Source organism: Idiotropiscis lumnitzeri, chromosome 6, assembly GCF_059441095.1.
Source record: "Idiotropiscis lumnitzeri isolate Australia: NSW breed Sydney's pygmy pipehorse chromosome 6, RoL_Ilum_1.0, whole genome shotgun sequence".
NCBI lineage: Eukaryota > Metazoa > Chordata > Actinopteri > Syngnathiformes > Syngnathidae > Idiotropiscis > Idiotropiscis lumnitzeri.
Window position 1 is genome coordinate 2,316,351 of NC_142396.1, and position 22,514 is coordinate 2,338,864.

Sequence of the window (22,514 nt, forward strand, 5' to 3'; positions counted from 1 at the left end):
CATGCTCCACCTTGTCAAACTTGAAGTGATTTTCTTTTGTCGTTATGACCCCTTTTAGCAATTTGAATGATGTAATGCTTTAGTTTGACGTGAGTAAAGGTGATATGAGTCACCGATTTCATGTCGGCCTCACATGCGTTTCACGCTGGCCACTCGCCAGAGGCTTTTATTATAAGCCCAGCATCCGTCATCGCGTGACCGCCAAGGCAGCTGCCCGCCTGATTCATCGCAGAGAGGTCTGGACTCATTAGTCTCATTTGATTGTTAACGCAGCACAACACCACTAGTGCGCCATTCACGGTCACTGGAATGCTTCTTGTGTGCTTGGGCCAATCAGTTTAGCTTCACAACTAATTTTATTGACCGTACGTGTGCGTGTGATACCTGCTTGTCTGCCATTGGTGCATATTATACAGTTTGGCCTGCTTTTGTGTGTGTGTGTGTGTGTTTATTTCCTCCAGGTACGGTCACTTCTCAGGTATCAACCGGAAAGTCCAGTTGACGTACTTGCGTCACGGGCAACCCAAAGCTTCCAGCGAAGAGGAAGGTAACATGCCAATCGTATTGTTGCAAAAAACAGCCTGAAATCGTCAATATTGTTCCGCTTTAATCCTTGACGGCTTCTCTTAAGGAATGTAAATCTTCTCATGTCAGATGAAAGAATTTGTGGCATGCACAGGCGCGGCGTGTTTATTTATATTGTCAGTCATGCTCAGTTCACATCAGTTTACACGTGGAGGGAAATGTAAAGTAAATCTGACAGAAAGAGAACATGACAAGGTTCCTGCTGCTTCTCAGATAGACACTTAATACACAAACAGCGGCTCTTTTATGAGGTTTTGCTGACTATTTTGGTTTACTGCAAATACATAGGTGAACACATCGCACAGTGTACGGCGGCAAATATTTATACAAGTGTAAATAAAAACCTGCCAGAAATGGAATCTCCCGAATCCTGAATGCCGTTTGTTGTTCAGACTCCAAGAAGGAGGGTCCGTCTCTGCTGCTGGTCCTAAAGTGGGGCGGCGAGCTGACGCCTGCTGGCCGGGTTCAGGCCGAGGAGCTGGGCCGAGCCTTTCGCTGCATGTACCCTGGAGGCCAAGGTACGTGCCCAACATGGAACACTTCTTTGCTGCCCGGGGGGAAGATGCTGTTTTCACAGCTTTCCCCACATGGACTTGAGGGTAGTGGGTTGGGAGGGGTGGGAGGGGGGGCATTGTTTCGGTAGCTTGGGGGGATTAGGTTGACCAGGGTATTTTATGGCTTCCTCGGGAGCCGTATGAGTGCGTCTGCAATCATTTTACTGGATCACTGTGTGAAAGAGTTTTTAAAATCTGCATCATTTGAGGTTACATTCTTGTGAAGGGTACAGAAATCTTGTTCAGCTGGGGAACCACTCACTGAAAACATTTGTCGCCATCTGACGAATATTTTGTACGTCACACCGGATGCTGTCACTCGGATCATTTGATTTAGTCTTTGTAAATTCCACCCGCCCATTATTCAAATTGTTTTTTGTTTTTTGGTGATATTAAAAAAAAAAGGTAGTCAAGATCAATTTTCAACCATTTTTTCCTACCATTAATAACCTGCATCATTAAATTTAAAAAAAAAAAAGAGAAAAAAATGAATTATTTTAGCTCAGGGAAGTAAAAATAAACCACTGAGATAAAGCAGTTGCACAAGTGTGCACACCCCTTGTTGAGAATGAACCAATCTCATTGAAACTCATGTTAAATGGGAGTTGGCACTCAGCATCCACCATTTAAAATGGCCCCAAAATAAAGTTCAGCTGTTCTACAGTACTCTGATTCTCCTGACATTTTTGGGAGTCGCATCTTAAACCATCTTATCATCCAAGTGAAACACTGTTCAAATGTTAACGCACCTTCCCAAAAAAAAAAAAAAAACGTCAACAACTGGAAAGGGCGTGCTGATTTTGCAAACTGTTTCTCCTCATCACCATCTGGTGTGACAAATTAACAATCCGGTTTCACCTTTCACTTCCAGAACATGAAAAACACTTCCTTCCTTTTTTCCACGACGACCTTTTTCATAGGCTCTCCACTGTCGTGTATTAGTACATGTGAAAATGAAAACACACACCAACAACCGTCGAGCACTGCTCAAAGTCCACACAATGCGTTCTCTTCCTTCCCCTTTTCTGCCGTCGCAAAGTGTCGCCTATTAACTGTGCTCTTCTCTTCTCACCGTGTAAACCACTAGCCGGTAGTCACCGGGCCCTTGGCTGCGAGTCCCCTATTGATTTTGGTAAGAGACGGGCGACCCAGGTTGCACCCCTCCTCCTCGTCTCGCTTAGCATCTGCCCACTAATTGATTTGCTGTCGTGATTTGAATACACCTCACTAATCGTCCCCCGCGCACAGATTGCTGTGGATTGTTGTTGTTGTTTTTGCTGTGGTTGTGATGTCACTGGGTCGGATACAACCAGGCAATTAAAGCTACAAACAAGTAGGTAGCTGGATATTGGAAATTGCTCCCTCCAATGCACTCCAAACGCCGCCTCCACTGAGAGGCATCTGTGTTCAATGACAGTACAGCGGAACCTCGATTTATTGGACCCGATTTGGGATTTAAGGGACAGAAAATGGTGTACTTTGCACTCAGAACTCGCCGTTGTGCAGTTGTTGTTAAAGTCTGTTAGTTGTCCGGTGTTGTTTACTGGAGCTGCGTCGCAACCAGCCGACGGACTGGTACACTATTTCTGGCTTGTGCTGATGTGGCGGCCATGTTGGGAGGGGCGATGTTCCCTTCCGTCAATGAGAAGGTTGGTCATTAGGTTAGCGTCGCCATAGCAACTCAAAAGTAGTCGGACCTATTGGTTCGCGTCTTGAGCATCAACGACTGTACTAAAGCACTTCTATATATCATCCATTCGTAACGGCGGTAAAAGGAAAAAAAGAAAACAAAAAAAAAACAAAGCGGGCTCAGAAAAGTCGACTAGTTCCGCTTTATCACCAACTTGGATGCTGGAATTATTTGATTTAATTGAATTGTTGCAGCCCTACCGTACACCCAAACTCAACTTGATTCAGCATTCTACACCCGCCTTTACTTGCTCTGCAACCCATAGCGCACCCCTCCCATTGCATGGCATACGCCACCTTCACTGAGCCCACATCGCAAGCCTGATGCAATCCCATTTCATTTCATCTCCAACGACTGCTGGACTCCATGCTGCATCCCGCCCGCCGTCTATTTGAGCCTGGAGCAGTCTGCCTCGCACTTTGTCAACAATCTAAAAGAGAGAGCATGAAGCAGCAGCGTGATTTGGTCTCTGGCGTTAGGGTGCGTTTATCACCTCGAGCACCATCAACACAAACATTTTAGCACCTTGCCTGACTCTCACTCTCATTTATATAATCGACGCGGTGGCTGACTTCTTTAATTTCAGGGTTAATATTTCTTCACTTTCATTTCATTGATCCAGTATTGTAAAGCAGTGGTCTCCAAGCTTTTTTTTTTCACCCCAGATCAGTTCAGATAAGTTCATAACTTTTGCGGACCGGCAACCTTTAGCGGTGGGTGGAGGGTTTTTTTCTTGGGTGCGCAAGACAATTAGCATCATTGACATGCAACACATCAAGAGGCCAACGAAACGGAGACAAGTCATTGTTCAAAATGTCTTTTTTTCAGCCTCAAATAATAAATAAACCGAAAGTACTGCAATTGTTTTGTTTGCCCGCCACGGACCGATCCAAAGTGGCCGGCGGCCTGCCGGTTGGGGACCACTGTTGTCAAGTCTTGTAGCATTTTAACAACAGACTGATCATGAGACATTTGAAGTGAAAGTGACGCTGCCTCAGGCGCGTTGTCCTTTCGTCCTTGTTACTTCTGGGTGCAATCAGAACAGCTTTGTTCTTTTCTCTCAGCATGTTTCAAATGTCACCACGTTTAAATGTGAGGCTTCACACTCCGCACAACCCTCCAGGCGACTACGCCGGCTTCCCCGGATGCGGCCTCCTCCGCCTGCACAGCACCTACCGACACGACCTTAAGATCTACGCCTCCGATGAAGGCCGCGTGCAGATGACGGCCGCGGCGTTTGCCAAGGTCACCCATCATCACCTCAATCACGTCAGAGCACGGACAGCATGCAGCCATTATATGTGGGTTTTATATGCACTTTCTCCGCAGGGCCTCCTCGCTCTGGAGGGGGAGCTGACTCCCATCCTGGTGCAGATGGTGAAGAGCGCCAACATGAACGGGCTGCTCGACAGTGACAGCGACTCGTTGACCGACTGTCAGCAGAAGGTGAAGGCCAGGCTGCATGAGATCATGCAGAAGGACCAAGAGTTCTCACAAGACGACTATCACAAGGTCACTGCCGACTTCATTTGACTGACTCGTCGTTTCCTTACGTGAAGCTAATTTGTCCCTTTTTCTTTTACGCTGGATCCCAGCTAGCGCCAACGGGCAGCCCGTCACTGGTGAACTCCATGAAAGTCATACAGAACCCGGTCCAAACCTGCGACAAAGTGTATGCTCTCATCCAGAGCCTCACCTCGCAAATTAGAAAACGACTGGAGGATCCCAAGTCTTCAGGTACCTACGCCAGATTCCCCATTGAAATCACAAGCCAACACAAAACGGTCAGTGTTCTTTAAGGAGAAAAAAATTAGCCCTCCATAATATTGTACTTTCTAAAAACTCTCAGCAATGACATTCTTAACTAGAATGGAGAGAGTTTAACTGTTTTTGACGCATTTTTTGCTTCAATGTAACGGTCTTTGCTTCTCCTTCTGATATGGAAGCCATGACCACCAGGGGGCAGTATAATACGAATAGACATTGAGTACTCCACATGGATCTGTGAAGGATAAATCACGGAAGACCATTACAACTAAGAGAAGAATTAGTTCAATAAGTCAGGTCGCTCATAGGTCGAGTCGCAGCTGTGTAAAAAGAAGTAATTTAGTTTCAATTTAGTGGGTGTGGCTTATCTCCCAGTGTGCTCAAAAGACCAAAAATGATGGGAACAATTATTAAGTAACGCATATTCAAGAGGGCTTGAAGTCAAACAAAAAACAGCCTCCACCAATGATCAAATTTATGCATCTGACCAGATTTTTTTTTTTTGTTTTTTTCCACCCCAAGATCTGCAACTGTACCACAGCGAGACGTTGGAGCTGATGCTGCAGCGCTGGTCCAAACTGGAGAGAGATTTTCGCATGAAAAGCGGCCGCTACGACATCAGTAAGATCCCGGACATCTACGACTGCATCAAGTACGACACGCAGCACAACTCCTCACTGGACCTGGACGACACCTTGGAGCTCTTCCGCCTCTCCCGAGCGTTGGCCGACATCGTCATACCGCAGGTCCAAAGACTTCATTGAATCTCCGTCGTTTTTTCACCCCCTCTTGTTGAGGGTCCTTTTGTTACCTCTTTCAATGTCACACATTTTATAAAAGACAGAACCGATTGAGTGCTAGCCATTTGAGAGCATTCTGACTGATTTTTTTTTTTCCCAGACTCACATTCTATTGTGTTTTATGAAAGATTCGACTCTTCTTTCAGCACCTCCCCAAAATTTTTGTTTCCACCTCACTCTATTTTTTTTAGTGATCAGCACTCAGCAGTAAAGGAAGGAAGGCTTGGCTTCACCCAATTCACCCTATATCGAAACGAAAACTAAACTTGCTTTTCTGAACAGTCGATAACATACCAACAATGGCAACAATGAAAATGTGCTTTTGATGGCAAAATAATGTCTACAAGTCAAGTCAAGTCAAGTCAATTTTATTTGTATAGCCCTTAATCACAGACAGTCTCAAAGGGCTTTACATAGCCACAATCGACATCCCCGATCTTATCCCCCAGGAGGGCAAGGAAAAACTCACAAAACCTCATTAGGGGGAAAGTGAGAAACCTTGAGAAGGGACCACAGATGGGGGAATCCCCCTTCCAGGATGACCAGGCTGCAATGGATGCCAACTGGGCAACATTTGACACATACAATGATGCTATGCAATAATAGATGAGATAATGTAAGAGTCAATTGAATGAAGTGCTGCAGGAAGATGACTTCAGTGGAGTGGGTCCTCATCCAGGGCCGTAATATCCATGGCAGCATATCCGAAGATGAGCCTTCGATCTTGTACCAGTCAGTTGGTGTAAATTCAGAACAGCCACTTCCAGGTGAATCACCATCACCTAATTCGGGGAATTGGGAACAGAAAAGAAAGAACAGAAATAGCAAACAGGCCAACAAGTAGTTCAATGAAGTGCTGAAATATAAGGAAATCAGAAAAGGCGCTGCATGAAGACGACTTCAGCAAAGCAGGTCCCTTCCCGGTTCGTCAGTGCCGTAATCTTCAAAGCATGTCCCCATCACCTAATTCCCAAGCAGGGGAAGGAGGGGGCAGAAAAGAGAAGAACTGGCAGTAAACAGGCCAACAAATAATTAAATTAGATGCTGAAGTACAGTGGAACCTCAGTTCTCGACCATAATCCGTTCCAGAACCCTGTTCGAAAAGCGAATTGTTCGAACACCGAAACCATTCCTTTGCTGCTTGCACCGACTTTCTTTGGAGGCATGATTAGGGGCTAAAACACTTTGTACACCGATATAAAACGCGAGAGCAAAACGCAGCACGTCCGCACGCGACAACAGTTGGTCATAAAGAGAGAAAGAGAGCGATCTACACCCGTACGCCGCTCAGCCCCCACCCTCGCGTACGCACTCACGCGTCGTACCGGCGTTCGAACTCCGAGGTTTGTTCGAACTGCGAAGCAAGAATTTCTCTATTTCTTTGTTCGGACTCCGATTTGTTCGAACTCAGAGTCGTTCGAGAACCGAGGTTCCACTGTATATAAATAAATTGATCAAATGTCGCGCTGCAGGAAGACGACATCACTGGAACAGGTGCATGCCCAGTTGGTCAATGCCTTAAACTTCCTAGTGGGTCACCGTCACCTAATCCCCCAGCCCGGGGAAAAGGGGGCAGAAAAGAAAACGAGAGAGAAAAAAAAGAAGAAAAATAGAAGAAAAATGCACAAGAGTATAAATGCGTCTAATAGTGTTTTGAACATTTCTACTGAGGTGGCGCCTCGAATATCTGAGGGTAGTGCATTCCAAAGCATTGGTGCCCGAATAGAGAACGCTCTCGAACCTGCGGACTTCTTTTTGGCTCGCGGGATCACTAAAAGACCAGCATTTTGTGAGCGAAGGTTTCGGGACGGAACATATGGTACCACGAGGTCAACGAGATAGGAAGGTGCTAAGCCGTGCAATATTTTAAAAGTAAGTAGCAGAACTTTAAAATCACATCTCAAGTGGACCGGAAGCCAATGCAAATTGGCTAATATCGGGGTAATATGATCAAACTTTCTCGTCTTAGTTAAGAGTCGAGCTGCTGCATTTTGAACTAACTGCAGACTTTTAATACTCGACATGGGGAGACCCGAGAGCAAAGCGTTACAATAGTCGAGGCGAGACGTAACAAACGCATGGATTAAGATTTCCGCGTCACACGTTGATAGAATTGGGCGAATTTTAGCAATGTTACGCAGATGAAAAAACGCAGTTCGAGTAATATTTTTAATGTCCATTTGAAATGACATAGTTGCGTCAAATATAACACCGAGATTTTTTGTTGAATCCTTTTGGATAATATTACATTTATCGATATTCAGAGTGGTGTCTTTGAGAAGGTACCGATGACGCGCTGGTCCAATGATGAGCATCTCGGTTTTATCTGAGTTAAGACGCAAAAAATTGAAAGACATCCATTGTTTAATTTCGGCAAGGCATGCCTCTAATTTATAGCAGTCGCGCGGATTCGTTATATCCAACGGCATGTATAACTGCGTATCATCAGCATAACAGTGAAAACTAATGTTATATTTCCGTATAATATCACCAAGCGGTAGCATGTAGATGCTAAACAATAGAGGTCCAAGTACCGATCCCTGCGGAACTCCACATGTGATCTTACAAAGATCCGAAGTCGCATTGCCATGAATTACACGGTGCGTCCTCTCCGACAGATACGAATTAAACCAAGAAAGCGCTGAACCTGAAATGCCAACACACGTTTCAAGGCGTTTTAATAATATGTTATGATCAACGGTATCAAAAGCGGCACTAAGATCGAGTAAGAGTAATATTGATGAGGTGTCGGCGTCCATAGCTATGAGAAGATCATTAGTAACTTCAGCAAGGGCGGTCTCAGTAGAGTGGTCGGCTCTAAAACCCGATTGGAAAGGTTCAAATTGATTATTAGCAGTCAAATATTCATTAAGTTGTTGCGCTACGACTTTTTCAAGAATTTTTGCAATAAACGGAAGATTTGAAACCGGCCTATAGTTGTTGAGACTCTCTGGGTCAAGGTTTGGTTGCTTAAGTAACGGTCGGATAACGGCGGTCCTAAAAGCTGCTGGTACTACACCCGTGGTAAGCGATAGATTAATTATATTTCAAACAGACGGTCCTAGGGTCGTAAACAGTTCTTTAATTAGTTTGCCAGGAAGCGGATCGAGCACACAAGTTGTCGGTTTTGCCGCACTAACCAATTTTGTTAGGCTCTCAAGAGATATTTTTTTAAATTGACATAAGGTTATCGGACAGTTATCAGCCCTAATGTCCCTATTAACACCATTTATCGCGGAATTCGACGGAATTTTAAGAACAGTGTCTTTAATCTCATCACGAATACATTCTATCTTCTGAGTAAAAAAATTGCATAAAATCGTGAGCTGAATAGGAAGAGCTATCCGAGGTTGGTCGCTGTTGCGTTAGCATTGCTACGGTATCAAATAAATATTTAGGGTTGTTTTTATGTAAGACAATTAATCTAGAATAATAATTAGTTTTGGCTAGATCAAGCGCTTCTTTGTATATTAGTAAACTATCACACCATGCCTGACGGAAGACCTCAAGTTTGGTCGCACGCCATTTGCACTCAAGCTTCCTACAAGATCGTTTCAGTACGCGCGTTTCCTCTGTAAACCACGGGGTAAGCCTCTTTGGACGAGTTTTAGTTTTTAAAGGCGCGACGGAGTCAAGCGCATTTAACAAAGCGACATTAAAGTTGTTTGTGAGATCATCAACCATACCAATATAATTAGGAAATGAAGCAGCTGTTAAAGGGAGTAGCTCAGAGAGCGCAACGATGGTTGAGGAGCTAATGTTGCGGCTGCTATAATTTTGATTATGGTCAGAGCGATGACAGTGAGCCAAGACTTCAAATTTGATAACGTAATGGTCAGATATAGCACTGGTATATGGTAATACAATTATTTTTGAGGATGCTAAGCCTCGGGTTAATACCAAATCTAACGTGTTGCCAATTATATGCGTTGCTTCATTTATTATTTGCGTGAAACCAAACATATCAATGATTGTCCGAAACGCCACGGAAAGTGGTTCCGACGGGAGATTCATATGAATGTTGAAGTCGCCCATGATAAGTATATTATCCGCATGAGTTACTAAATCAGCTACGAATTCAGAAAATTCATCTACAAATAATCACCAGTTTAACAATTCACATTTGACACATTTTGCGAACCATTTTAGGCGTTTTAGCAGTAGTAGTATTGAGTAGTGTGTGTGCTTGCCTGTTTTTTTGTTTTTTTTTAACTCATGTCTGTGTTTTTCCTCTACCTTGAGTGTCTTGAAAAGCGCTTCCAAATAAAATTAATTATTATAATTATTTTTTTACGCATATAAATGACATAATCTCTTCTGATTCTAAATTTAAATCATCGCCATCTTCTTTTCTCTCTTTGGTGACCTCCTTTGTAGTAGATTTAACATGACAAACATTTTGCTCAATCACAAGCTGCTTGCAACAGTTGAATTTCCAACGATGTGCCATGTTTAACAGCGTTCTAATTGTTTCTTATTGTACATGATCCCATGCGAAAGAGACCCAACCCTACCATATGCTTGCCGTAGTGAATTATTTTGCTATCCCATCATAATGATCAAACCAGAGCTGGCCAAGACTTTTCTCCGCCCCTTTTGCGTAATTAAATGTAGTTGACGACAATTGCTATCACTAGCGCTCCCCTCGGAGGACTCCCTTTGACATTTCCCATAAAGAATACACCAAAATAGTTTTTTATTCCTCCCTCCTGTAGGAATATGGCATCAGCAAAGCAGAGAAGCTGGACATCGCTCAGGCGTACTGCGTCCCCCTGATGAAAAAGATCCAGCTGGACCTGCAGAGGACGCACGAGGACGAGGCCGTCAACAAGCTGCACCCGCTGTGAGATTGACACCGGCGAGTCGCTCAGTCACAGTTTAGGAAGAAAAACTCGTTACTGTGTGGCGTTTCCATATCGGTCAGGTACTCGCGGGGGGTGATGTCGCCGGGTCGCCATGTCCGGACCCGCCTCTACTTCACCAGCGAGAGCCACGTCCACTCCCTGCTCAGCGTCTTCCGCTACGGACGACTCTTGGATGTACGCACTCTTTCTCACGCTCTTTTAAAGCATCCTAGGTGAAATGACGTGCTTGCATTTACCGCATTTTCCGGTATATAAGGCGCACCAGTGTAATAGCCACAGCAACTCTTTTTTGTGGAAAACAAAAATAAAAAGATATATACAAGCCGCCCCAAACTATAAGCCAAAGTTTTCTAGGTTGAAAAAAATAAGTTGTTCACTGCATGTACAGAACAAATTTGTACTTTTTTTGTACGATTTTTGCACATAAAGGCACATAAACTGATTGTTAAAACAGTGCCTTTTAACACAACAACAACTTTAAAACAGAACAGACCCAAGAGGAAAAAAAAATTGCGATTTATTTAGTGTATTTTCTGAACTGTAGAGCGCCCCCTACTGGTGAAAGTAAAATCCACAGAAAAGCCACACTGTTGTATTAGCCGCACGGTTCAAAATCGAGGAAAAAAAAGTAGCGGCTCCGCAAAATACGGTAGTTTAAATGATTCGGTATCCATTTTATGATGGATGTTAAGAATTCTTCATGTCGTTTAATGTGTGACGTTTGTCTTATTCTGAAATGCGTGTCTTTTATTTTGAAGGGTTTAATCCGATCTGTTCTAATTCATTCGAATCAATATGAATCCGGATGAATTGGAACAAGTACTCGCATCGTCGTTGACTACAGCACCTCTATGAGCTGAATGACAAACGAAAACGCGAAACAGGAAACGGAAATATGAAGCGACCCTTCAAAATAAGACGCGCATTTCAGAAACTGCTTTCCAAGTATGTACGAGTCTCAATTGATTGGATTTGATTGATTTTAAATGACTGTATTTTTATTGTTCTAGGATGAAAAAGACCAGCAATGGAAGCAGGCCATGGACTACCTGAGCGCCGTGACGGAGCTCAACTACATGACGCAGATAGTCATCATGCTCTATGAAGACAACAACAAGGTGATCGCAAATACTTTCCCCCGTTTTCTAATGCTACACGCGACGACGACAACATGAAACGGACACTTTGACTTGTTGCTGTCGGTTTGCTCTCCGCTTGTCTGCGCGTGTGCATTCATTCACGTGGGCGTGTCTGCGCTGATGTGTGGGCGGCCAGGACCCCTCCTCAGAGGAGCGTTTCCACGTGGAGTTGCACTTCAGCCCGGGGGTCAAAGGCTGCGAGGACGAGGAAAACGTTCCACTGGGCTTCGGCTTCCGGCCGGCCTCTTCAGAGGTGCGTTCGGGAATATTTGCCTCACGTTCGCATTTTATCGTTTATCGTTATCTTCGATAGCTGCAGCTCGAGTTATTCTAGTTGACGGAAGGATTCAATTATTTGTTCTCTGACCGATCAGAATCAGGACAAAAAGCCCAACCAGGGCAGCCTGGAGGATCTCTCTCAGGACCAAACGGACCAGGCTCTTCCCGTCTCCGAGCCAATCAACATCCAGAGACGGTCCCCCATGATTCGCAACCGCAAGACGGGCTCCATGGAGGTAACGTCATTTATGTCTTTCCGACCTCTCCTCCTCCTCCTCCTCCCCTCCTTGTCATCTGCCTGGCACATCCAGTACATTTGTGTCAAGTGGGTCCCTCGAGTCATGTGTCGGTGTTAACGCCGCTCAGGTCCTCTCTGAGACCTCGCCCAGCCAGTCGTCCAAAGGCTGCACGTCGCACAGACTCTTCCCGTCGGGCTCGCGCCAGTCGCCCGAGATCAAACCAGCCAGCGGCCTAGGTGGGCGCCTCCTTTCTGTCATGTGTGCGTTGCTTTTGCGTGTGTGTGTGTGGGGGGGTGCGTGTGTGTGTGTGTGTGTGTGTGTGTGTGTGTGTGTGTGTGTGTGTGTCTGTGTGTTTTGATGGGAGGGCAGAACATGAGTTCACATCAACTTCCTCTTCAGCATTGACCTGTTCCCCGTTTCACAACTTTACTCTTTCTCACAACTGTCGCCACTTGGGCATCCCAGTTTGACGTAGTGGCACACGTTCTAAAGTATGTAGGCCACATGACACCGGGGGGGTGGGGACATTCGCAACCACCTTCGCGTCCCCCACACGTTGTCCAGCAGGGTGCCCCGGCGAGCCAGCTGGCAACATGCTGATTCTTGACCCTCTTCAGCACGGTTTTCATTTCAACAAGCATCGTCCGTTCCAAACTAAATCATGTTGCATATGCGTAGTTTCTCTCAGTTATGCATATTATTGCTAGATTACCGTATTTTTCGGACTATCAGCTGGCTTTTCTGTGGATTTTTCTTTCACCAGTAGGGGCCTCTATAGTTCAGAAAATATGTGAAATAAATCTCGATTTATTCTTATTTTTTTTCTCTTGGGTCTGTTCTGTTTTAATTAGCTGGCGTGCAAGTGCGCTTTATGGTCCGGAAATTACGCTAAGTTATTATTATGTTTTTACAAAGACCTTTTATGTGCAGTGGTGTCCCAAGTATTTCAAGATGCAATCCATCGTAGTTAGAATGATTTTTGCTTTTAATTGAAAGCAAAAATATGCGATACAAGAATTTGTCGGGGCAGGTCTGCGGCCCGTCGGGCTATAATTTGCTCACCCCAAAATTGTGTACACTGGCTTACATAAATTAGAGGTTATGTTTGTCATATTTTGTGTAGACCATTTTTTGTCAAGAGACTTCACGTAGTTTGTTCAAGGTCACGTGAGCAGCAGGTGTCAGCGATAACCTTGCAGACGCACGTCCGACTTTTAATTTTATAGCAACGACTGTGGAGCAGACTCCATTTTGAGGTCACCCCCCCTCGTCCCTTCCAAGGGCAAATCAACTTTGCCAACATTCAAACCGTTGACGACATTGGCATTGTTCATTCATGCACGCACTTTGTTCCTGCTTTTACCTCTCCTTCACCTCCTTCTTTCCCTTACCCACATTGCCTGCACGCACTCACCGGTTGCGCTCGCACGTGCGTGCACGTGAACACGCACATCTGCCAGTTTGCATGTCGTGGTTTCCAGGAACAAACGGCAACTTATTTGTTGACGCACTTCTTAAGGCAGTTATTCAGAGCAGCCGACTGTCGTGAATAACAGCAGCGCTTTGTGTGTGTGTGCGTGGGCGTGGGTGTGTGTGATGAACTAATGCTCACCCTTCACCCAACCGCCCCCCCCCCAACACACTTGCACCTCCTTTCCTCTCCCCCTCCCACCTGGCTTATGTCACACAGGCTCGCACTGCTCTGGCCTCTTCAGCGCCTCCATGCTGGGGGTGTCCTGTAGCGCCCCCAACCTGCGGGACTACGTACGCACGCACCACCATCACCACCGAAAACCCCCCCTGTCCCCCGGCAGCCTGCCCTGCCAGATTGGCATGTTCGGTACGTTCGCGCCGCTGACCTCCACCCTCCAATAGTCCGTTTTTTTTTTCTTTTCTTCACAAACCATCTTTGACATACTTTATTTAGACAATCCTACAATCAAAGCTCTTGCCCAAAATCCAAACCTGGCTGTTCTAACTTGTTTGGCGTTCATCATGGTGATGATGGTGCTGACTCGACGCCAGATCCGATTTGCATGAGCCTGCTTTGGTTCTCTACTTTTGTTTTTTGACGAACGCAAAATAATCCTCACTCTGTCTTGTGCGGAAGCCTCAGTTGTGCTGTTTTCTTCATTTTTGGGGAGGTGATAATTGTTACGTCAGGAAGACGGACGGGGCCCATTCAATCATATCCTTCTCCTGCGCACTCTTTCCATTTTCACGTCCCACCATCGGTTGTCTTTGGCAGATCAGTCGTGTTCATTTTGTCGGCCGTTGTCAAACTCAACTTCCTCGTCTCTTGTTGGCAGCTTTGTTGTTTCTGCAGCAAATTGCATGCGCTGCATTCCGGAAGGTCTAATGTTCACTGTGTCCACTAGGGGGCACTGTTGCTACACCTTTCTGTTGCATCTTGTCACTGACCTGCTCTCCTGGCACGTGAGCGCTGAGATGACGTCACTTATTGTACCATGAGTAAGACCTGCATCAGTTTGAGCGTTTCATTTATGCAAAAAAAAAAAAAAAATGTATATATATATATATATATATATATATATATTATCTTGACCTTGACAAATACTGCATATATTAACAAAATCTAGTACTAAAACAAAGCATTAAATATGACCCCCCCAAAAAAAATATCTGATCTAAAATATGATCTAATTAGAACTAACAGAATTAAAAAATTTAAAAAAAGTTAAAATGAAAATAAAACAGACTAAAATGGAGAGCTACTGTCTCTTTGCACACGTTGAGCCTCGTCCTCCTTTTGGAATAAGTGTTGCAAAAAAATGCAAAAGCAACAAATTCATCTTTTGATTCACCTTCTTTCCTGACTCTCATGCTGCCAGACTTGAGGGTGGTTTTGGATTTTTTTGCCAAGCCGGAGCCCTCTAGTGTCTCATTCTATGAAGCAGCCGCTAGCGTCTTTCTTGGGACATGTCCGACATCCTCGTGGCTTGTGCCATGTCGTCGGCTCACCGTGGTGACGTGCTCCTCTCCCTCCTTCTGTGTCTCTCCACGTGTGTCCAAAAGGGGCGGAGCTGCCAGTAACTCCAAGTTACCTGTCTTATCTCCTCAGAGCTGTTGTCTATGCCGCCAGTAAAGAGATTTTCTGTGTCGTTTGCCAGGCATCCGACTAATGGTATGTCTGCTTTTATTTCTTGTGTTCTTTGTTCCCCCACACTTTTTAGGGGTTCTTGCATGGTTTTAAAAAATAATAATGATAATACAAATTTGTGTGTGGATGCGGGACAAAGTGGTGTTTTTGTTTGGGACCTCTCTCTCTCCCGAAGTTATTGCACTTTTCCCCTCTAACGTCACGTCTTTAAAAAAAAAACAATAAAAGAAAAAGATCACTTGTCGCCGTTTAATTGATTTTTTTTCTTTTTCTTCTTCTCACTTTGGTGGTTTTCCATTTCTGCTGCACACGAGCCGCACTCTTGAAATTGTGAAATTCCTTCACAAAATCAGGCCACTTTCTTTCAATGACCCACAATTAGGAATTCTGGAATCTTTTTTTTTTTTCTCTGAACAGCAGAACAAGATGAAGATGATGCGGTGAGTGTCCGAGGTGGGCTCTCTTTATATTTGTGAGGCTGTCATTTTCTTTCTCCCCAAAATCTGCCGTCTACCCGTGCGTGAGCTGAGCCGGTCAGCCTGTCATAGTCGAGCCCTCTAGCACCCCCGCTGGACAAAAAGAGAGATGCTGCCAAATGCTGGCTGAGCTTCTGCGTCTGTAGTTTGCGTTTGTCATGGTTTCTGCCGATACATTTGCGTTTGTGTTAGTTTTTTTTTTTAAACTTCTTTAACACTGTCAGAGTCTGTCAAAGCACAGCGCAGACCTCCGACAAGGCTAAACTCTATCCTGTAGAAAATTCCCTCCTTTTTTTTTTTGTGGTATAATTTGTATATTGAAGGTTTCCTCATGTTTTCTTTTTTTGTAGAATGTTTTGGGTTTGCAAAAAAATGTTGTTTTTATTCCCCCACTGCATTTCAATGAGCTTCAATTATATGTGGCTTTTCACAATTGATTTATTTCAAAGTGTAATTTCACCTGTCACCACTAGGTGGCAGACATGGCTCTGGGTCTTCTACTACCCAAACATGAGTAGTCCGAATATTTTTTCGCGGGTTTGGAATGTCACGCCGGACAAACAAATCATACTCCTCAAATTTCCCATGTGTAATTCTTTATTCAATTTTTTGGTGGGCGATTTGACAAATTACATATTTTAGGTTAAGCTTGCAGCCTGACAAATCTCAAAATGTTTGTTGACATTTTCTTTTTAGTTTGCTATACTAAAATTTGGTTTGAGTTGATTTTTGTGACAAAATGCACCAAGAGTTCTTAATTTTGGTTTGCTGTCCAACAGTTTTGTGCCGTCCTTGAATGGTCATTCTCATGCGAGCGAGCCCTTTGCAGTGGAAAAATAAAAATCACAGTATGTGGCTTGTTGTTTGCTTCAGAGCAGTTTGTGTTGGACTTTAGCATTCTGCTCGTGGTTCTACACACAACATGCTTGCGAGAAGTCTCAGCTCATCATGTTACTCCTACACTCTATTTTTTTATTTTATTTTATTTATTTATTTTGCCCGACCTCTTTAGGGTTCGAAGGCTGCTCGATGGTGCCCTCCATCTACCCGCTGGAGACGCTGCACAACTTGCTCTCGCTGAAGCAGGTGGACGAGTTCCTCAACGCCGTGTGCGAGAGCAGCAGCGAGGCCCACGCCAAGACCATGAAGGGTAGCGCCATCGACGCTTGCATTGCACGCACGCCCGGCGACAATCAGCCCATATTTGTTCAATATAGGGCAGATCAATAAGATGTTTTTTTTTCAGCATTTTGTTTATGAAAATTGTTTTTCAATTTGAGCTTATTTGGTTAATGGTCAAAACTGATTAAAAACACTGCTCATTTTTGCAAAAGCACAATTGCATTTATTTTGGTTTTCTCAAACAGCTTGGGAGATAAAAAGTTTCCATGTTACTTCATCATTGATCCTCACGTCGAGGAATCTAATTTCAAAAATGTGTTCAATACTAATGTGCTCGTTCGAGCCTGCTTTTCGTGTCCATTTTGAATTGAACGTACGTACGTACAGCCAGCAGTTTTTTTTTTCTGTTCTTGTGTGCCGCAGCGCTGTCGGGACTCTTCGACTCTCAGAGTCAGACGTCGCTCTACAGCCCCCAACAGGCGCTCTCGTCGTCCGGCTCCGAGGCGTCGCTGCGACCGCCCAGTCAGCCTCTTTGGCGTGAGTGTCGTCGTCGTCTTCACTTCTCTGTCTGACTTCTCATGAGTGGCATCACAACACCCCTAACCCTAGCCTTAACCCAATCTCTCACCCAATCCCTAATCCTAGCCCTACTATTAACCCTAACCCCAACCTAGCCCGAATCCTAACACTAACCCTACCCCAACAGGACTTTGAAATGCTACGCAGTTGTCACGAAATACGATTGAGCTTGGCGTTATTTTGCCGTGAGTCTCGCATTGTATTCGCCGCAAAGAATAATTTTGCCGTCAGTTGTGTGTTTGCATCTCGTCTTCGTGAGTCCATGAAAATGCATGTTGATTTAGTCCCACTTATTGTTTATTAATGAAGGTTTTAGTCGAGTCTAGTTTTAGTTTTAGTTTTAGTTTTTTAGTTTTAGTCAGTTAAAAATGTGCGTTGACGTAAATGTTTTTGTTCACAAAAACTGTCAGTCGCCTAACTTGTCCGATTGGTTATTCTAAACTCACCGTGCTCGGCTTCGGGGCCTGATGGTACGACGCTGTGACCGTGGGACCATCACATGATGTTCTGATGAACACTTCTTTGTTGCCATGCCAATGTGTGCTGCCCTTTGTTCTTCTGGTTTAACAGCAGGAGTCGGACGCAGCAGTGATTCATCGCAAATGATTTTACATTGTCTCCATGTCGCGGACTCGCGTCACTGTACTCAAAATGACATCCAAAAACTGAGATGAATGACATAATCCACAATGTTGTACCAGATTTGCTCAAATAGTGTCAACGTTGGATATAATCATTCAGTATAAATAATAGAAAGTTAGGATCATTCCTCGATTTTCTAGGGTTGGGAAAATTAACGCAAAGGTATATACAAAGAGTTTTTTGTGACAAATCATTGGTGTATATTAATCGGGTACCTAATAATGTGTAGCATATGCAAAATAGATTTTTAATTGGCACATTTTAGTAAAGATGGTATGTAATTGTTGGTAATATGCCAATGTAATAACATGGTAATAGCGTGTGACAACTGTGATAACTGTAATAACAGGTCATATGTAATAACATGGTAATAGTGGATATTATGGTCAGGGTGTTAGGGAATCAAATGCTAATATCTGTGATAACATTGTAATAGCAAGGTAATACTATCATAACACTAATAATATGTTAATAACACAGTCATGTTTTTGTGATTCTTGATTTATTTATTTATTCTTTTTTTTAAGATGGTAGTGTACCTTCCAGTGCTGTGTCCAGTGCTGGCCCTTCTTCCCCCGTCATGGACAACTCTGCCCTCAACTTCAACTTCAGCGAGTAAACCAACACACAACTTCTTGTTTGATGCACTTTATGATCACCCCCAATTTGTTTATGCTGACTGCAGCAATCAGACTTCATCCAGGCCTGGGCGAAACATTTTTGACTGAGACTCTGTGGTATTTCAACACCAGGTGTGCCTAGTGCTTCGACGACTATGTTTTCTTTTTGAGCTACAAAGATTAGGAGCAGGAAAGTTTTGACTTTCTTTTTCTTTGTTTTTTTGAACAATTAGTCACAACATGAAAAATGTTCAAATAATTTCACACAATTGTCCAAATTGGGGATGCAGGGTATCATTTTGTTTTGCTGTTCTAATAGTTTTTGGTTTACGTCAAACAAGACCAGGTTTATTTGAAATGTAGCTGTCGAAGATTACAGAAAATCTTTTGCTGAAGGTCTAGTTGAGATGAATGTTTAGTTTGCCATGAATCAAATGTGATTAGATTGTTTTGTTTTTTGTTTTTTTTAATTGATTTCCCGTTTTGATCAGCACTGCATGTGATGTTGTATGCACTGATGATGCCATTTATGATGATGCCGTGTCAATTTAGTTTTGCGAACTCCGCATTTTCCAAAGACGTCCCACCAAATTTGAGCAGCAATACTTGGACGAAACCACTTTTTTACCCAACGGGGAAGTTTGTTTGGGTTGTGCTGGAGTGCGTCACAACTCTTCTCGAACAAATGTCTGTACGTGTACGTTGGCTTGGAGTTTGCTTCATTTGGATGGCGAAGCACTGATGGCCGTTGTGGATGTAACATTTGTCATTGTTTTTCATGTTTTCATTTCATTACATCCCAAAGAAAAGTCAGACAAAGTGTTACAGTACCAAAATGAGGAAATAAAAACTGTCTACATATTTCAAGTTCTGTACTTTAAGTCTTTTATTTCAGTGCACGATGACAGTAACAGTAAAAGTACCACAACCCAAATAATACCACGAACCCTAGCCCTAACCTTTGCACTTTGCAATCTTAGACAACGCAACACGTTTTGGGTTAGGGTAAGGGCTAAGGTTAGGTTTAGGGCTAGGGGCAGGGTTAGGGTTGGGGTTAGGGCTAAGTGTAGGGGTAGGGTTAGGGTTAGGGTTATGACGAGGGGGAGGGTTAGGGTTACTGTTACGGTTAGGGGTAGAGGTAGGGTTACTGTTTGTTAGGCTAGGGCTTAGGTTAGAGGTAGGGTTAGTGGTAGGGTTTGAGTTAGGGCAGTGCTTCTCAATTATTTTCTGTCACGCCGCCCCCTACCCATCCATCCATCCATCTTCTGTACCGCTTCTCCTCACTAGGGTCGCGGGGGTGCTGGAGCCTATCCCAGCTATCTTCGGGCAGTAGGCGGGGGACACCCTGAACGGGTTGCCAGCCAATTGCAGGGCACACCTAGACGAACAACCATCCGCGCTCACACTCATACCAAGCGGCAATTTAGAGTGTTCAATCGGCCTGCCATGCATGTTTTTGGAATGTGGGAGGAAACCGGAGTACCTGGAGGAAACCCACGCAAGCACGGGGAGAACATGCAAACTCCACACAGGATGGCCGGAGCCGGGGTCAAACCCACGCCCGATGCTGTCTCTCACTGTGTGGCCATCTTACTAACCAGTCGGCCACCTTGCCGCCGCCCCTCTACCAATAAGAAAAATAATTCGGCCCCCCCCAGCAACAATGTTTTTACATTTTGTACGAATGTACATGCTCATTGTATATTGATGTTAGATTATGTCAATAAAATGTCCCTTTGCAAAGCGAAATTGATGAGGAATATAACCTTAACCCTGACCCTGACCCTAACCCTACCCCCTACAATAAACCCAAACCCTACCCTTAACCCGAACCCTAACCCTACCATAAACCCTAACCCTAATCCTAAACTACCCCTACCATAAACCCTAACCCTACCATACCCCCTACCCCTACCCCTAACCCTAACCCCACCATAAACCCTAACCCTAATCCTAAACTACCCCTACCATAAACCCTAACCCTACCATGAACCCTAACCCGAACCATAACCCTACCATAAACCCTAAGCCTAACCCTAACCCTACCATTAACACAAGCCCTAACCCTACCATAAACCCTAACCCTACCCCTAAACCTAACCCTACCATAAACCCTAACTCTAACCCTAACCCTACCATTAACACAAGCCCTAACCCTACCATAAACCCTAAAACTACCCCTAACCCTAACCCTACCATAAACCCTAACTCTAACCCTAACCCAACCCTACCATAAACCCCAACCCTAATCCTAACCTACGCCTACCATAAACCCTAACCCGAACCATAACCCTACCATAAACCCGAACCCGAACTCTAACCCTAACCCTAACCTACCCCTACCATAAACCCTAACCCTAACCCTAAACCTAACCCTAACCCTACCCCTACCCCTAACCCTACCATTAACCCTACACCTAACCCTAACCCTACCATAAACCCTAACCCTAACCCTTTCATTAACCCTAACCCTAACCCTACCATTAACCCTAACCCTACCATAAACCCTAACCCTACCATTAACCCTAAACCTAACCCTACCATAAACCCTAACCCTAAACCTAACCCCTAACCCTAACCCTAACCTACCCCTAACATAAACCCTAACCCTACCCCTAACCCTAACCCCTAACCCTAACCCTAGCAGTAACCCTAACCCTCAGCCTACCCCTAACCCTAACACTAACCCTAGCAGTAACCCGAACCCTAACCCTAGCAGTAACCCTAACCCAACCCCTAACCCTAACCCAAACCCTAACCGTAGCAGCAACCCTAACCCTTACCCTAACCCGAACCCGAGCAGTAACCCTAACCCTAACCCTACCATTAACCCTACCCCTAACCCTAACCCTACCATAAACCATAACCCTAACCCTACCATTAACCCTAACCCTACCCCTAACCCTACCCCTAACCCTAAACCTAACCCTAACCCTAACCCTAACCCTAATCCTAACCCTAACCCCTAACCCGAACCCTAAACCTAACCCTAACCCTAACCCTACACCTAACCCGAACCCTACCATTAACCCTAACCCTACCATAAACGCTAACCCTAACCCTACCATTAACCCTAACCCTAACCCTACCATTAACCCTAACCCTAACCCTACATTAACCCTAACCCTACCCCTACCCCTACCATAAACCCTAACCGTAACCCCGAACCCTAACCCCTGACCCCTAACCCCAACCCGAACCCTTACCCCAACCCTAAACCTACCCATAACCCTAACCCTACCATGAACCGAAACCCCAACCCTAACCCTACCATTTACCCTAACCCTAACCCTTACCCCAACCCTAAACCTACCCATAACCCTAACCCTACCATTAACCCAAATCCCAACCCTACCATTTACCCTAACCCTAACCCTATCATAAACCCTAACCCTAACCCTACCATAAACCCTAACCCTAACCCCTAACCCTACCCCAACCCTAAACCTACCCCTCACCCTAACCCTACCATTAACCCAAACCCCAACCCTAACCCTACCATTAACCCTAAACCAAACCCTAACCCTACCATAAACCCTAACTCTAACCCTAACCCAACCCTAACCATAACCCTAACCTTAACCCTAACCCTCCCCCTAACCTGAACCCTAACGCTACTATATACCCTAACCCTAACCCTAACCCTAACCTACCCCTACCATAAACCCTAACCCTAACCCTACCATAAACCCTAACCCTAAACCTAACCCGAACCCTAACCTGACCCCTAACCCTACCATAAACCCTAACCCTACCATAAACCCTAACCATAACCCTACCATAAACCCTAACCTAACCCTACCATAAACCCTAACCCTAACCCTACACCTAACCCTAACCCAACCCTAACCATAACCCTAACCCTAACCCTAGACCTAACCCTCCCCCTAACCCGACCCCTAACCCTACCATATACCAAAACCCTACCCCTAACCCTAACACTACCCCTACCCCTAACCCTAACACTACCATAAACCCTACCCCTAACCATAACGCTACCATTAATCCTAACCCTAAGCCTAGCCCTAACCCTCCC

At 44.7% G+C, this 22,514-nt stretch overlaps 1 protein-coding gene across 10 annotated transcripts in view; it reads left to right on the plus strand.

Moving 5' to 3' along the window:
- ppip5k1b (diphosphoinositol pentakisphosphate kinase 1b) overlaps positions 1–19,353 on the plus strand; it is a 32,462-nt gene extending 13,109 nt beyond the window's left edge. For 2 of the 10 annotated variants that reach the window (XM_088298221.1, XM_088298220.1), the window contains exons 14-31: positions 462–547; positions 978–1,103; positions 3,953–4,074; positions 4,159–4,341; positions 4,425–4,566; positions 5,119–5,342; positions 10,112–10,239; positions 10,321–10,435; positions 11,272–11,379; positions 11,537–11,653; positions 11,775–11,915; positions 12,046–12,154; positions 13,609–13,758; positions 15,001–15,063; positions 15,457–15,492; positions 16,528–16,665; positions 17,061–17,174; positions 18,386–19,353. In XM_088298221.1, coding sequence (XP_088154347.1) covers positions 462–547; positions 978–1,103; positions 3,953–4,074; positions 4,159–4,341; positions 4,425–4,566; positions 5,119–5,342; positions 10,112–10,239; positions 10,321–10,435; positions 11,272–11,379; positions 11,537–11,653; positions 11,775–11,915; positions 12,046–12,154; positions 13,609–13,758; positions 15,001–15,063; positions 15,457–15,492; positions 16,528–16,665; positions 17,061–17,174; positions 18,386–18,477 — 2,194 coding nt within the window. In that variant the 3' untranslated portion in view covers positions 18,478–19,353. Of the gene's footprint in view, positions 1–461; positions 548–977; positions 1,104–3,952; positions 4,075–4,158; positions 4,342–4,424; positions 4,567–5,118; positions 5,343–10,111; positions 10,240–10,320; positions 10,436–11,271; positions 11,380–11,536; positions 11,654–11,774; positions 11,916–12,045; positions 12,155–13,608; positions 13,759–15,000; positions 15,064–15,456; positions 15,493–16,527; positions 16,666–17,060; positions 17,175–18,385 lie in introns of those variants that run through there. The other 8 variants (XM_088298222.1, XR_015844045.1, XM_088298223.1 and 5 more) reach the window with 8 other exon arrangements.
- Positions 19,354–22,514: the final 3,161 nt, after the last annotated feature.